Raw genomic sequence first — 14,522 nt, 5'->3', positions numbered from 1 at the left:
AAATAAATGACAATATCACTCATGCCACCATTAAAAAAAACAAAAACATCTAAATTAAACTGATACTCCGATGTCAAAAGTACCCACAGATTATAAATCAAAAAGTGAAACTTGCATTAAAATCTAAGAAATAAAACTTTTGCTTACACTGGAAAATACTGCTGTAGTCGAATTTCTTGCTGTTCAGGGCACCTCTGTCAGATTCCCAACATTGTCTGTGCTTTATACAGTGTGTGCCTGGTGGGGAGGGAGGGTAATTTCGTTCTCTTTAAGGCTACTCCTGAGAAATATCTATTGCTTCATTAGTTTAGCTGAACCCTAAGTGGCAAAGCAGTGCAGCAAATGGAGAAACCAAAGGCGTGAGCGTTGGATTGAATACAGTTAATTGTTAGACTCGATGGTGAACATGTCTTGTGTTTTTTTAATTAATTGAAATTGCTGTATTACACGCATTATATTTTGTTTTACGACATGAAAAACTCATTTGCAGCAAGCAATAGGTTTTACTTTGCAAAAAGTCTCAGAGGCACATAATTGGTTCATAACAGTTATTTTTCTCAATTGCTCAGTTTACATCATTGAAGTCTCTAAGTGTCCATTGATAGATTTGTTTTTTTGTTTTTTCAAAAATAGATTTTGACTGTGAGCAAAGTTATGTTGGCAAAGTACTAACACACACGGAGACAGTCAGACCACGACCAGCATGATCATTTTTCATAAAACTGATGATGTGTTACTTCAAATGGCCGATGATGGTCTGCTGTTTTCACATTAAGTTCCAAAATGTGAGGGCGCCCCAGGTGTTTGGAACGATGACATTTCAGTTTATAGAGGGCAATAATGGGAATTAATCACCTCAAACGTATGATCATTAGAATTAAAAGAAAGAGCACCGGCAAGGATAGCACAACAGTGTGTGTGTGTATAGGTTTAATAAGGAGTAGAAGCATTGGGTGATGGGACTGAACGATGTAAGTGAGGGGGAGGATGGATGTGGGGGCTGCCTGATGAGGATGGCCTGGGATGCCTTGACATTAATTGGTTGGAGGGAGGGAGACTCGGGGTGACAGTTTTGTCTTATGGTTTCCCTGAGCAGACAGCGGAACCCAGATGGTGCTTAAAAGAGGAGAGAAGGAAAGTAGGGAAGGGGTGATGAATGGATTTGAATGAAATTGGTTGGAGGATGAATGATTGGGATGGGGTAGAGAGGACATAGATAAACAGCACTGGATGGGTTAAACAGACAGGTGATTAGAGAGTGGTTGGGTGCAACCTTCCTTCTGAGCCTTAGTGACAAAGTTAACTTCATTCATCACATGATGTTAACAGCAGCCTTTGCAGCTTCGTCTTGTAATTATACTCAGACGATCCAGATCTTCTGCATGATTAGCAGTTGTGACCAAGAAGTTCCAAAGTCATTAATATATGTTGTCAATGTAATTTTTTATTCTCTTAAAATGTCTTCTCTTGTAGCTAGTCTACACGAATCCAAAATAGCGGCATTACAACGTCAAACAAGACTACCGACTCAACTGAGGTTGTGTTAAGACAATAACTAACTACAGCAATTTTGGCCAAACCAGCAAGCATCGCTCCAAATTACACTAAATCACACAAACCCTCAAACTTTCAATTCCACTTGATAGAGGGCACGAAAACCTTTCAGCTCCTAAACGGCAAGAAAACATTAATGGAGACTATTTTCCTTGAAGAGCACTCTGTGGAAGATTTGGCGGTAGATTGGTGCTGTTGTTTTCTATATGACAGCAGCACAAGCATTGCAGGAAAAATACATATATATATAAAAAGAAAAATGAGCACATTAAACATCGAATATTACGCTGTACAGGAGAAGGACAAAAAAAAATAAAAGTTTAAATTTGATTCCAGGGATTTTAAAAGACAGGAACACGCAAGCATGTTCCAGCATTTCTGGAGCGTACATTTGATATCAATTGAAGAATAGTTCTCTTTACATTTCTGCTTCTGTTGCTCCAGAGCAGTGACTGCTTTAGACACGAACAGCTAAGAGAGTAGAATTATAAATGTGTGTGCTTGCAACTATGAAAAACAACAGAATAAAATAAAACAAGTCTAGTTTATATACTATTCTTACGTGACTCTAGAGTTTGTGGCATTTTACTTGAAAAAGAATCATTCTTCACCTTTGAAATGACAAGCACAGTGTGCTTTAGGGAGGAAGGTCAGTCGCAAATACCTGACTTACAGCCTGCAAGTAAGTAGCTGACAAATGAGGGCCAGGTGGATGAAGCACAGAGGGTCCTCTAAGTGTCAAGTCTGATACAGTGGATGTGCTCTCTGGTGATATTAGTCCTCATAAACACCAAGAGAAAAACGTAGACCGGAGCCAAGTGCCAACCCACCTGCAGGACACAGACTGATATCAGAGAAATTACTTAAGTACTTGCTTTCTTTTCTTCGTTTTTAGGCTGTATGCTAACAGCGGAAGGACAGGGGGGCTTTTAGCTGACTGAGGACTGGAGCTGAATATCAGGTCTAGGGATTCATTCCCCGCTAGATGCATAATCAGAAGTAACAAACAGCCTTGATTTTCTCCCTGCAACATTAAGTAGCACATACACCACGGTATAATTTCACTGAATGTACACCAATATAGGATGATAAGTTGTATTTATGTGGAAACACGTACAGTCAGATAAGTAGTATTATACCACGTACACCACGTACAGCAACAAATGCTGCAAGACAGATGCTACTGCTGTTTTCAAGAGCAAGCTCTCCCTTTTTCTCTCCCTAATCTCCTCCATCAAAAAGCATCACGGCCCTTAATGGCCACACAACAGTGGGTAAAATGGCTGTGCAGATAATGAGAACATTAGCCACCATAGCAAGTTTTGAGCGAAACACACAACGAATCTTTTTCTATCACATTTTAATTTCCCCTGTAGAGGCATTTTGCTAATCCAGTGGAAATAAATTGGTTTAATACAGACTGGGGCAAAAACAAAAGCAGGTAAATAGTGCTGTTTGGTTAAATATTTAAATATGATCAACAAAGTCCACCTGCTTAAATTTCAGTGCGTTTCTAATGTGTGCATACGGCAGATAGCTGGAAGCTGTGTCACACAAAGCTGTTTGAAAGTCACTATTATCTTTGTACATCTGTCTGTTTGAGCATTTCTGTGCGTTATCCTCCGTTTTTAGACCGTGTAACTGGAAACAGACGAAAACACGCAACAAAAGCATTGAAACACCAGGTGCTGGCAAGCTCTGTGCAGACATCTCCTGCTTCATTACATTTTTACATTTAGCTAATGTCCTTGCAGTCAGTCAATGAGGTGTAATGGTCGCTTGCTAGGATGTTATGACAGCGTGTATGTGTGTTCATGCGCTCACTCAGCATCAGCAGTATGAGCATGGTCTTGATTCTTCCTTCAGGCACCGACCCTTTCAAAATGTGATCTGTGATTTTTGAGCTTTATAAAACTTTTAACCCGTTTAACCATCACATGTATGTATGACAGTTATCTATGTCATGTCAGAATAGGAAAACCACTTGTAGAGACCACAGTGATGGAAACATTTTAAAATGTATGTACCACTCTCACATTCTAGACAGTAGAGCTTTAGCAAAGAATGGAGCTGTGAATGACGGCTCTTTGTCAAAGACAGAGTGAATGGATGTCACGAGTTCAAATGTTTGGCCAACAGTTGTTTGATTTGAATGAAAGAATCAACTTGAATGGCGTGTTTTGGTGACCCCACACAATCATTTGTTTGACTGCTCTAAAAATGTAACATTTGCAGAAAAAAATAAAATAAAATCTTCTGAATTGGTCCCGTAGATTTAAGGTGACCGAGTGCACTTGCTTTGTGGTTACATGCTTCTGTACAAACTTGAAGCTCTCATAGTTAACTCGAACATTTCCATTTTGACGTTTTGCTTTATCGCAACAACATTGAAGATGTGGCTATTTTAAAAAGGAGCAGTATTGTTTTTTTAGGCTGGTTATAAGTCAGTTATAATTCTGGGGCTTCAGGGACATAAATACATTAATGACAGGAGAAATTCTCTCAAATTCACCGCAGAATGGGTTGTGCTCCGTTAGTCTGTAAAGCCATATCTCCTTCATTACTGCTACTTTCTACCTGAAGAAGTTATCACTGCAATTAACTGATTAACTGCAATGCAAATGCATTAAAATATTTTTTATTACTATAGTATTTCTAGCTCAATGTGTTCAAGTTACTCTTAACCTTTTGATAGTTAACATATTTACTTTCTCTTTCACAGCAAAAATGTATCTGGACAAAATGTACTTTGCAGTAAATGTTACCAAGTAAAAACCTGCTCCATAATTAAGAATGACAACTAAAGACATCTGGAATGGTATTCAAATAATTTATTTTAACCATCAGAATATGATAAAATCTACTCTTAAACAGTTGTACTAATACCACTGTACGTTCAATGGTGTAATAGTCAAATAATATGCATACATACTGTACATGATGGGACAGGGATCCCTATAGCGTAGCTGTATAAAAGAAAGAACCATTTACATTTCTGAATTTCCAACGCAAAATATGTCGGGTCTCAAAAAATAACTTAGTGACAAAAATAAACTGAATTCTTGCAAAAGGGGATAGTAAAGACACATCCAGAGTTACAGTGACGTAGTTGAGTCTGGGAACAGCTAAGATCAGTCTCGTGTTGTCATTTTGTGACTTCAGCATCCAATATGAAGTCTTCTGGTAGCGTATCTGGAGGGATGCTCTTCAGCTGCTCATCAAAGGCGCGGAGAGTCCACAGTTTCTCAAGTTCGTACAATTCTCTGGTCTCCGGCAGCATAAAGTGCACAACCATATTACCTGACGGGAAGAAAAACAGACCCTAGTAACTATCATAGCAAACACCAGCTTGTGAAAATAATAGCATTAATGGGATACTGGCTAATAGGATCTCAAGGATCTCATACCAAAGTCGACACACATCCAGTCCTCTGCATCCTTCCCTTCGATCTTGACAGCTGGATCTTCATCTTTCTTCAGAAACTTATACTGAGGGAAAAGTATTGTTGTACAAGTTTTAAAAGCAAATACAGGTTTGCACATATCAACATCTAAGAAAGAGTAAATGAAAGTTAGTTACCACTTTGACGGCATAAAATGCCATTGCGCGGATGTGTCGTGGTGACACACCACTGACAACGATGAAGTATTCAGCATATTTGATCTGCTCTGGTACTTTAATCACACAGAGGTCCACTGCATTTTCCTGACGCAGCAGAGACACCAGCACATCAAGAGTGAACGTCACCGAGTGTCCTGGACAAAAAGAAAGAGCAGTCTGAATTTATTCAAGCAGTAAGTGAGCACCACGTCTTTTTAGTCATTGATTGGGAGTTTGGAAAATACTTTTCATAAGGCATTAAGTAATCTTAAGCCACATGGGAAACCTTGTCTATTATATTCTCTCAATGGTTTGAGTACATTTGCTGGTTTAAAGATTTTTTTTTCATTTATAAACAAAATATATTTAACAAAGCATGCTATTTTACTATGCGTTCTACTATTTATTGACATCTTATAGATTAAATAATTAATCACATAGCAAGAAAATTGTCCTAAATGGATGCCTTCAAGTTGTTAGCGTTAAGCAACAAAGTTAAGTTTACATTTAAAGTACATATTTTAATGTAAAGTGCATATTTATGATTGAGAAACATCCAAATATAATCAGTATATTATCATATAAAGCCATAACTTCTTACTCTGACTAAGGGAGCTGCTACTGTCGTCGATCTCATGTGATTCCTCTTCAAACGTACCACTGTTCTCTGAATCTCTGCTGTCCCCGCTCTGAGAAAAATATCTTTTTGTGTCTAAGTGACAGCTGAACGATAATACGTTATTGCAGGATTGACATGAGGCTAAATTAGCTGTAAAAGGTTGAGGAAGATAAAGGCTATAACGCCGAGCTGTGCGGGTCGCACAGGCGCTTCTATAAACACCATTTTGTTCCAGTAAAACTCTACTTCTAAATGCCGAAGATAACAGTTTACAAGAGCGACTGAGAGCATTCATGTTTTTAACTTGAATAGCATTACAATGTTACAGGTAAAGCTATCCACGAAAAAAAACAGGAAGTGATTATTGTCCTTGGGTTTTGATTGGTCAGTTCGGCTTCTTTGTTGGTTTCTTGGCCGTGTGAAAGACGGACACCCCCTAACGGCGAGAAAAGGTATTGACCATCAGACTCAGGTTGTTGGCGCGATTAGATCGATACTGTATATTTTTGGACAAGAACATAGTTTTTTTGTTATTTTAACTTCTTACAAAAACAATTTAGAGATAAGATTTAATAATGTTTGTTTGATTTCTGCAGTGGTGGAAAAAATACTCATAGAATGTCCCATTACAGACTAATGTCGATTGTAAAAGTGTTACAACTTTCACCTAATATTGCAGTTGCCAATTTTTTTGAGTTTTTGTTATTGTAAATGCTGCAAAGTATTATTATTCATAACATTATTATGATTATTATTATTGAAATATATTATTTATTGAATATATTTAGTAAAGTTAAGCTAAATCTGCAAATTATCCAGCAACTAAAGTTTTCAAATAAATGATGTGCAGTAAAAAAGCTCAATACCTGCAGCTTAAGAGAAGTGGATTAGAAGAAATACAAAATAAAATAAAAATGGAAATGCTTCATTTCAATAGAAGTATCTCAAACTGTACACACGAACAGTACATGAAATATACCTAGCAGCTTTCCACCACTGGATACCAACTAATAACAATTATAAAATAATAAAACCAGCCTATTTCACACATTCTTTTCATTGGCTTATTCATGCATTGTAAATTGTTCCTTTCTTCGATCATTTTTCCTTGTGGGTTAGTGGTTGGTTTGACATCAAGGTGTAAAGTTGTGTGTTACATGAGCATTGTTAAAAAAATTACTGTGTAAATACACTTTATAAAATTCACTCTTTGCATTTATTTCGGTAGGAAAAATGTCACTTTGAAAAATCATCCTAAACATATACTGTTTTACAAAATGAATACCTCTGGCCTGAACAACCCTTAATGTATAAAATTGTACATGTATATATATAAAATCTATATAAATTCCACCTGAGGCATTATCTCATTGGTCAGTACATAGTTACCAAAATGACAAATTCAAGTATGTAACCAAAACATTGTCAGTATAGAGTAAAGCAGTCCCCATCATTGTACATTTGGCTCGCATTGTTTGAATAAGTCCTCATTCTTCAGCCTGATTGGAATCCATAGTTACATTCAGCCTTAAACCAACAGGAATGTGGTCTGTAAGGCCAGCCAGCTGCGTTATCAATGTCACTTCTTCAATTTCCTGGATGGAAACAAGAAGAGTTTGTGTTTTAACGATGGGGAGTACATTTAAAACCAAATTCAAACACAGAGAAACAATTGATGCACTAAAAATAAAAACACAAAAGGGTACACGTACTGTTCGGCAGTGCTTGGAAATTGAGCTCTCACGGAAGAGGATGTAGTCGATCCGACGTCCAATCCACGGCTGGCCATTCTCAGGGTAAACCAAAGGAGAGCCTGGTGCAGGAACAGGAGGGGAGATATACTGCCTTCTCAGCTCCTCTGTTTCCAAAGTTCTACAAAGACACACGGAAAAAGGTGTGGGATGACATGACATAACAGTGAATAAAGTCTGTGAGGATCAATATTGATGTGCTTCAGATAGCAGAGCGAGAGTACCTTTGCAGATTTTCTGGGGTGTTTACATCATCTTCATACAACGTGGGCTGCTCCAGCAGAGTACCTTCAGATCAAACCCATATTAATATCCTATGAAATGTCAACATTGACTGTATACTGTATGTATATGTAGTATTTACTGTAGTTCAATGTGTTTAAATTGTACAAACCAATGACCCAGGGCTTCTCCTTTCCAGGCCCTGCCCTACAAGGATCTCTGTATTCGGCAAACAGGCAGTGATTCTGTTCCAGAGAGTCGTCTAGGGCAACACAAAAACAAAAAATATCTTAAATATGTGCTGTTAGAAGAATACAAAATTATAAAAAATTGTATGGGACCCAGACATACCAGGTGAGCAGTTATCAAAGTTGAAGTCACCACAGAGCACATCAAAAGCAATATCTTCATCAGGCTGTTTATTGGCAGCTTGAAAATCACCAATCCACTTTGTGACCAAGTCCAGCTGCTCACAGCGAATTTGGCCTTCACCTGGTAGGAGAACACAGAAAGCCGTCATAAATTGGAACTATCCGTTTTTTCAAAATACAACATTTCCGGGGGGCGATCAGAGCAAGTCAGAGACGGTGACTTGCCTTCTGGTGCATGAAGATGTGTGCAGTTGAAATATCCAACCACTTTCTTCTGCTTCTGATTCTGCCCTATTAGCACCTGAGAATGAAAAAAGCAAAAATTGCATCATATTTTCAGTGTGTCCATGAGAGAAAACACGTGGTAATGACAAAGCAAAGCATCCTGTTTTTATATATGTATATATAACTTCTGCAATATAAAACGGACTGTTTAATTACTGCATACATAGCAAATCGTTCACAGGTTTGTTCTCATTATACGTCCAACCAGCCTTCAGGTTTCTACATAGCACTTGTGTAAACTGCGTCTTAGACTAGGACTGGCTTCTAAACGAGTTGTATAACAAATTCTGCTTACAGGCACACATCTTAAACTCCTATTTTATGTGAGCTCTGAGAAACTTTCCACTGTCTGCGCATTAATTACAATGAAGAGATACATTAAAGGATTGTCTTATCTTATCAAACAAAAGCAGCCTTGATAAAAGTACATTTTGGAGTGGAGGGATATGTTACTGGCACCTTAGCAGAAAGGAGGCCCTTGGCAGCAAGTGCATCTTCCCCACGGCCGTTCAAAAAGCAGTGGTACTGGGCCTCGAGCACAGGGAACCGGCTGGCTAGGAAGAGGCCACTGTTGAAGAACTTGAAAGAAGAACATCTGCACGGTGGATGGCAGGCGTACACACCGACGTCATACAGTATGTGTCCAAACACAGGCTTTAGTAGATGGGTGAGCTTCTGTGCAGCCCTCTTGTCAAAAACTTCTTCTAGGCACAGGATATCTATGTTGGATGGAAACAACGATGACACCTCCCAAGGTACATCACCCTGACGGCGGAGACCCTGAGAGAGCAAAGGCCTAGGGGCGCTGCGATGACCCGACCGCCCCTGTTGGTAAGAGTTCTGGTTGGAATTGAGGGGAGGGGACTCAGTCAAAGGCTCTTCTGTATCATCACAGGGCACAATAACCACACTGTGTTTATTGGAGTTTGAGATTAGATCATGTCTTTCAGCAGAGTCAGAAGGGTGATTTACTGCGGGTTGCGCCTTACCGTCTGTAGCCCCGTATGTAACTGAGTTGGCTGTGGGGAGAATGCTGCTGGAGGGGCTTAGAGTACCACAGCTGCTGGGGGAGTCAACAAATATGCGGATATGGGGTCGGCACACACCCTGCACAATGCGCTGGCCGATGGCAGACGCCCTTCTCTGAGTGTGGCCCAGATTGTTAAAGCGAGCCAGGCTGTCAGGCAACAGACACAGGTTGGCTGTGGCAAAGCCAAACGATGCCTTTCCTATATGCTCAAATCCTCTGTGCGTCTCCTCCTCTGGGGAGGATGGCGTCTCTCTGTGGTAGCGAAACGGCCTGCGGCAGGCCTGAAGGGGCGCCCAGAGCAGAAAGCCCAGGAAAGCCAAAGGGGCTGTAGCAAGAAAAAGAATGAAGAAGAGTATGGAGCCACAGAAGACCTTGAGTGGGTGGAGATAGCATTCCTGCTCTGAGCGCTGGGTTTGTTCCACGGTGGTGGACTTGCACACGGAAATGAGGCGATCGAGAAACCAGAAACAAGGCAGGATGAAGGCCCACCCCACAGCATGGATACCTGCAACAAACCCATTAGGAAAGGGAGATGTCCGGAGGGCCATGTTCTCTGCAGCATCTCTAAAAAACAACCAGCATGTATGAAATCTGGACCTCCCGTTCCGGCCTCATTCCTGTGCAACGTCTCTTCTTCATGGGCTCCACTGGACACTGAAACAGTGGAAAGCAATCAAAGTGTCACAAAAGGAATCTGTTCGCGTAACCCAATATTTACAACGCGAGTTCTCAGGAATAACTGGCTCATTTACTTCATGCCCGTACATGCAATTGCGGAAAACATGAGGCAAGAGGCGGCTTCACAGGGGCCATCAGAATGGCTTACTGCGTGCTTATGCAACACCTCGTGATTAGTTTTAAAAGAGGCAAAGAGGGTCCCTGTAATCCAAATGTCACCATCTGCACAGTGTTTCCAACCACTGGCAAAATGAGACTGCACTGGAAATTCTGCCTCAATACCACACCTTTATGTGTAGTTACAGAGTCAAGATAGCATCTTAACTCTGAGGGTGTGTCCAAACTGAAACATGGCAGAAGTGTTTCGTTTCTTGTACAGCTACGTTGTTATTTTATTTTTTTATATATATCTCGGTTATGACACATTCACAACGTATGCCACAATAACATAAATTTAAGAGGTCTGGACACTCCACAGAAAGCAAGAAGCAGTTAAGGAAAATATAGGTCAGCTGCGTTAAAACACTGTCTATTGTGCTGTTAAATTTCAGACCATGCTGTAAAAACTGTTTACTGTGGTCATTTGACGTTGCGTTCAAGGGTCCACTCACATAGCAGATTTCTGGCTTAGATTTCTACAGCTGCACGGCAACTCACAGAAAACTACCAGGAAGTAGTAAAACCTAAGCTTACACACACACAAATATAATGGGGTCAAAGCAGAATACCACGACTTAAAGCATCTTTAAAAGTCGAGGGATGCGATCTTTTATTGCGTATGTTTAGTGGACTAATCATACAGGTAGACGAATCTCAGCAAAAGGTACTCTCATCCGCCGGGTACAGGTATGCCCAAGCTAACATTTTCACAACATGAACGACTTTCACGCGTGTGTGACCGCACAAATATAGTGTCAGAGTATATGTGGTAATTGAATTCTCACGTCTTAAACATGCGCAACTTAGCGCAACTTACACTTACACGGTCACAAATGATTGCTGTCACCTGTCGCGTTTTAAGCGCAGCTAGCTTAACACGTCCAGCTAACGTGAAAGCCCAGATGATCTTACCTTAGCAGGAAAACTGGGACAGTCCGTCTGATGGAGCCCGTACAGCGAGCGATCATGTATTAATTTTATTAAACTGGTTTCTTGATTTATCACATGTTCAGAGGAAACACGCTACTTTGGAAAAAAAAACATAACCGCAACAACAAAGTAGACCTTATGAACATAAACACACCCTGCTCTTAGCGGCTCGTGGCATTATTAAACCACACCCCTTGGCGTTGCCATGGTGTAGAGCCGGTCTGACACGTGACCTTACCTGAGGCGAACCAGAGAACGTCTAATATGGGGAGAAGTTCCACCAGAGTTCTAGCAGAGAACGTCTAATATGGGGAGAAGTTCCACTCTCACTGAACTTCCGGGTTCTGAACTGGTTGCAGTTCCACTCTGGTTCCATGTGAGGGCGCTCTCAGGACGAGTGCAGAATGAATGGCGGTCTATGGAGCAGTACCCCTCAAAATCCACTTTTCTCAGGATATAATTTTTTGTGCAGTAATTTGAATATTGTATTTGAAAGAAGATGCAAAGAAATGACACATTGCTGGGTGTTAGATTTTTTAGAGTCACTTATTTTGCTTTAAAAAGTATTTTAAAATGTCAATGACGTCATACACATCGTACGACCAGATACTGCTTTACGGCAATCCTTCAGTCACTGCTTTGGTGCTTTCGTGCTCTGCACTTTCTTTTCTCTCGAGGCATGGACAATGCCCACTCCCCCTCCCCTCCCCACAGGTTTCCTTGAAGTGGCTCAGCATGTCCCCTCCTGTGGTGCCCCAGTGATTGCCTCGTTTACATAACACAAGGAGGGTTCACAGGTGATTAGGATATTAGCTAAAAGCCTTCCAGCCGATCGGCTGCCCTCTGGGTTTTATAGGTAGTGCAAAAAATGCTGGGACTTCTAGTGTTAAACTGTTCAATGGGTTAGGTCCACGACAAGCTCATTCATGCTCGTTTCATTGTGTGCTCGTTCAAAAGCGGTCAAATTTCTGTGGTTGAAAACACAGAAATGTAAGGATTTTTCTTCTTTTTTCTCCATGCTGCATCTCATGATAAATGATTTGCAGCATACAGTATGTCTTTTTTTTTTCCAATCTGCACAAAACCATACCACATAATATTTATCGTATATCATCCTTTATTTGAGTTGATTTCCAGTTTAAGAACAAGGTAATCTGTTTAATTTTGGCATGTCTCTGGTTGCAGCTGTGACTAGCAGAGAAGAAGAGGTTTTCTATCTTTCTCGGCCATGTAGCAGAGGCAGGTGAGCACTAGCAGCAGGTCCTTCTGAAGTTTTCTCGGTGCAGTGGTCATTATCAGCTTCCTCAGAAAACCGGGATTATTGTAGTCAAGTCCCAGGCCGCTCTGTTCACTGGGCCTGTCCTTCAGGATCCCGTACGTGTTGACAATGAATTCACTGAAAGGAGGGTGGAGTGCTGTGTTGTACCCGAACTGCTTCAGCCTCTCCATGAGGTCTGCGTGCCTCTGCGTGAGATGAAGCCGATAGTCTTCATCCACCTTCCCCGTCAAAGGGTGTGTGCTAACCTGCAGGGAGAAAGGCTTGAAATGTTCTCTTTGGTCTTTCAAGGGGAATTTTACACTCAGTTTTGTCTAAATGAAATGATGGTACAAGATGTGTTCTGATCTGATACTGCCATATCAAAAAGGGTGTTCCTGAAAATAGTAATAATTAAATAGACATCTTTAATAACAATGAGAGATTTGTTTACCTCTGTGATCTTGTGTGGTATATTGAGCAGTGTGAAACCATAGAGTCTCTTATGGCCCCGGAAGACATGGTACAGGATCCTCTTATCCAGTTGATAAGCAATCTCTCCAAGTAGCCTGTCTAGACCTGCAAGTATATAACTGAAATTATTACAAAAAAAAAGCACTGACGGAGCTATTACTAATCTCAAATCTCAGCATGTCAGATAACAGTCACCTTGGACATCAAGAACAGTATCAGTCTGGCAGCTCTGAAGATCTCCATCGTCATTCGCTTCTGTGTGCACAGAGCATTGGACGAATGACTTGAAGTTGAGGGGAGATGATGTTCGGTGTTCAAGTTTGAATCTGGTCTGCTGCAGGTCTTTTCTGAATTGTCCCTCATCAGCGGCTTTTTGCCACTGACTGGATGGCTTTGTTACTGAGGTTGAGAAAAGTGATTTCAAAATAAGTCCTTGACATTTATCACTGACAGCAAGCGAGTGGTTATAGACACACAGTAGTGTACAAGCGTGCTTTTATTTCCTGCTGCTTTTAACAGCCTCTTCACTGTTCTGGATAGGTGATACATTCATGTAGTAAAGACTGTACAGATTGTAGTTGCCACGCTACTAAGAGGTGTAACCTCATCTCACCAACCATTTCACACAAGTTCCCAGCATATTAGTTTATTCACTATATGAATTTGTTGCTGCATTTCTGAACTCTTTTTGTCTCCTGTACACAGTTCAAGATCCCTGAGCAGTATTCTTTTTCTCTTCTATGGTCTAGAGTCTTTTGGCTAAGGGAACAGATAAGACAGTACCTTTACAGGCTAAGACTCAAAGGGTCTGGAATGATCTGACCAAGGAAATAAAGGTGCCAGAGTCTGTATTATCTGTTGAATTTCTCCTTAAATCTCCTGATTTCTTTAGATTTCACTTACTTCAGGTAAATATATTTTATTCTGATCTAATATTTTGAAGCTTTGTCACTTTTAAGATCCTCATTTTATTGTTTGCTAAAGAGGCAGTCTTTCAAGAGGCAATTCATAATCTGGGTTTTACTGTATAAATAAATTACTCAGAGGCGATCAAAACACACGTTGCCAGGGAACAGCCCTGTTCAGTTTTACTTCCCAGTCAGTTGTTATGAATTGCTGGGAACTAAATGCTGTATAGAGCTAGATCCATTACAAAATATGTATTTGTAAATGTTTACACTTTATTGCAGTGACTATGATAGGTTATAAATTTACCAAAGAAGTATAAAGCATTACAGGTTTCAAAGCAAAACCAACCAGACCTCAACAATAACCCCTATTCATTAAGGCTGTTGTTTCTATTACACCTTATTCTGGTTCTTGATTTAAAATCAAGTCAACTCTTAATTGTTTACAGCCACACTAAAAGGTCTAAACTGGGCAATGAGTGCCATCTAGTGGCAAACCAAATACCTGTTAAATCCTCCAGAGTGCCATTGAAGCTCTGTATCCTTGCTCTCAGGTCTATGTTTTCCTTGACAACACTTAGCATCGACTTCAGCTGATCATTTTCCTGCCTGAGTTGTTCATTTTGTGACTGCAAGGCCACGGCGGTTTGTTCCAGGTCCATCCCAGGGCTCCCAGTCGGGCAGC

The 14,522-nt window shown here is 40.4% G+C and overlaps 3 protein-coding genes across 5 annotated transcripts; all 3 read right to left on the bottom strand.

Annotated features, from left to right (window-relative positions):
* Window positions 1-4,377: 4,377 nt before the first annotated feature.
* malsu1 (mitochondrial assembly of ribosomal large subunit 1) lies at window positions 4,378-6,130 on the bottom strand. Its single transcript, XM_084556481.1, has 4 exons — window positions 5,757-6,130; window positions 5,135-5,310; window positions 4,962-5,043; window positions 4,378-4,854 (listed from the first exon to the last, which is right to left on the bottom strand). The coding sequence occupies exons 1-4, from the start codon at window positions 6,067-6,069 to the stop codon at window positions 4,700-4,702; spliced, it is 726 nt and encodes a 241-aa protein (XP_084412607.1). The 5' UTR covers window positions 6,070-6,130; the 3' UTR covers window positions 4,378-4,699.
* Window positions 6,131-6,652: 522 nt separating this feature from the next.
* smpd5 (sphingomyelin phosphodiesterase 5) lies at window positions 6,653-11,685 on the bottom strand. 3 transcript variants are annotated; one of them, XM_084557179.1, is made up of 9 exons: window positions 11,183-11,380; window positions 9,393-10,087; window positions 8,863-9,284; window positions 8,344-8,419; window positions 8,099-8,239; window positions 7,920-8,009; window positions 7,750-7,813; window positions 7,487-7,646; window positions 6,653-7,369 (listed from the first exon to the last, which is right to left on the bottom strand). In XM_084557179.1, the coding sequence occupies exons 2-9, from the start codon at window positions 9,979-9,981 to the stop codon at window positions 7,262-7,264; spliced, it is 1,650 nt and encodes a 549-aa protein (XP_084413305.1). In that variant the 5' UTR covers window positions 9,982-10,087; window positions 11,183-11,380; the 3' UTR covers window positions 6,653-7,261. The 3 variants fall into 3 exon arrangements, with proteins under 3 accessions (XP_084413305.1, XP_084413304.1, XP_084413303.1); XM_084557178.1 differs by lacking the exon at window positions 11,183-11,380 and adding an exon at window positions 11,439-11,685 and having other exon boundaries at window positions 6,656-7,369; window positions 8,863-10,087; XM_084557177.1 differs by having other exon boundaries at window positions 6,656-7,369; window positions 8,863-10,087.
* A 636-nt stretch (window positions 11,686-12,321) lies between these two features.
* LOC311497560 (speriolin-like protein) lies at window positions 12,322-14,499 on the bottom strand (the record flags this gene model as incomplete). Its single annotated transcript, XM_084557874.1, has 4 exons — window positions 12,322-12,724; window positions 12,910-13,034; window positions 13,125-13,184; window positions 14,343-14,499. 4 exons carry the CDS (start codon window positions 14,497-14,499, stop codon window positions 12,392-12,394), a joined length of 675 nt encoding a protein of 224 aa, XP_084414000.1. The 3' UTR covers window positions 12,322-12,391.
* Between the last annotated feature and the right edge of the window lie 23 nt (window positions 14,500-14,522).

Source organism: Chelon labrosus, assembly GCF_963514085.1.
Source record: "Chelon labrosus genome assembly, chromosome: 12".
Taxonomy (NCBI): domain Eukaryota; kingdom Metazoa; phylum Chordata; class Actinopteri; order Mugiliformes; family Mugilidae; genus Chelon; species Chelon labrosus.
This window is presented reverse-complemented; position numbering and strand designations above follow the sequence as displayed.

Excerpts from the sequence above, each read along its gene's own strand:
- malsu1 (XM_084556481.1), bottom strand. The coding sequence starts at position 6,069 with ATGAATGCTCTCAGTCGCTCTTGTAAACTGTTATCTTCGGCATTTAGA. Across the intron at positions 5,311-5,756 it reads TAGCAGCTCCCTTAGTCAGA|GACACTCGGTGACGTTCACT; the intron begins GTAAGAAGTTAT and ends CTTTTTGTCCAG. Across the intron at positions 4,855-4,961 it reads CTGGATGTGTGTCGACTTTG|GTAATATGGTTGTGCACTTT; the intron begins GTATGAGATCCT and ends TCTTCCCGTCAG.
- smpd5 (XM_084557178.1), bottom strand. The coding sequence starts at position 9,981 with ATGGCCCTCCGGACATCTCCCTTTCCTAATGGGTTTGTTGCAGGTATC. Across the intron at positions 8,010-8,098 it reads CTTTGATAACTGCTCACCTG|ACGACTCTCTGGAACAGAAT; the intron begins GTATGTCTGGGT and ends GTGTTGCCCTAG. Across the intron at positions 7,814-7,919 it reads GGAGAAGCCCTGGGTCATTG|GTACTCTGCTGGAGCAGCCC; the intron begins GTTTGTACAATT and ends TTTGATCTGAAG.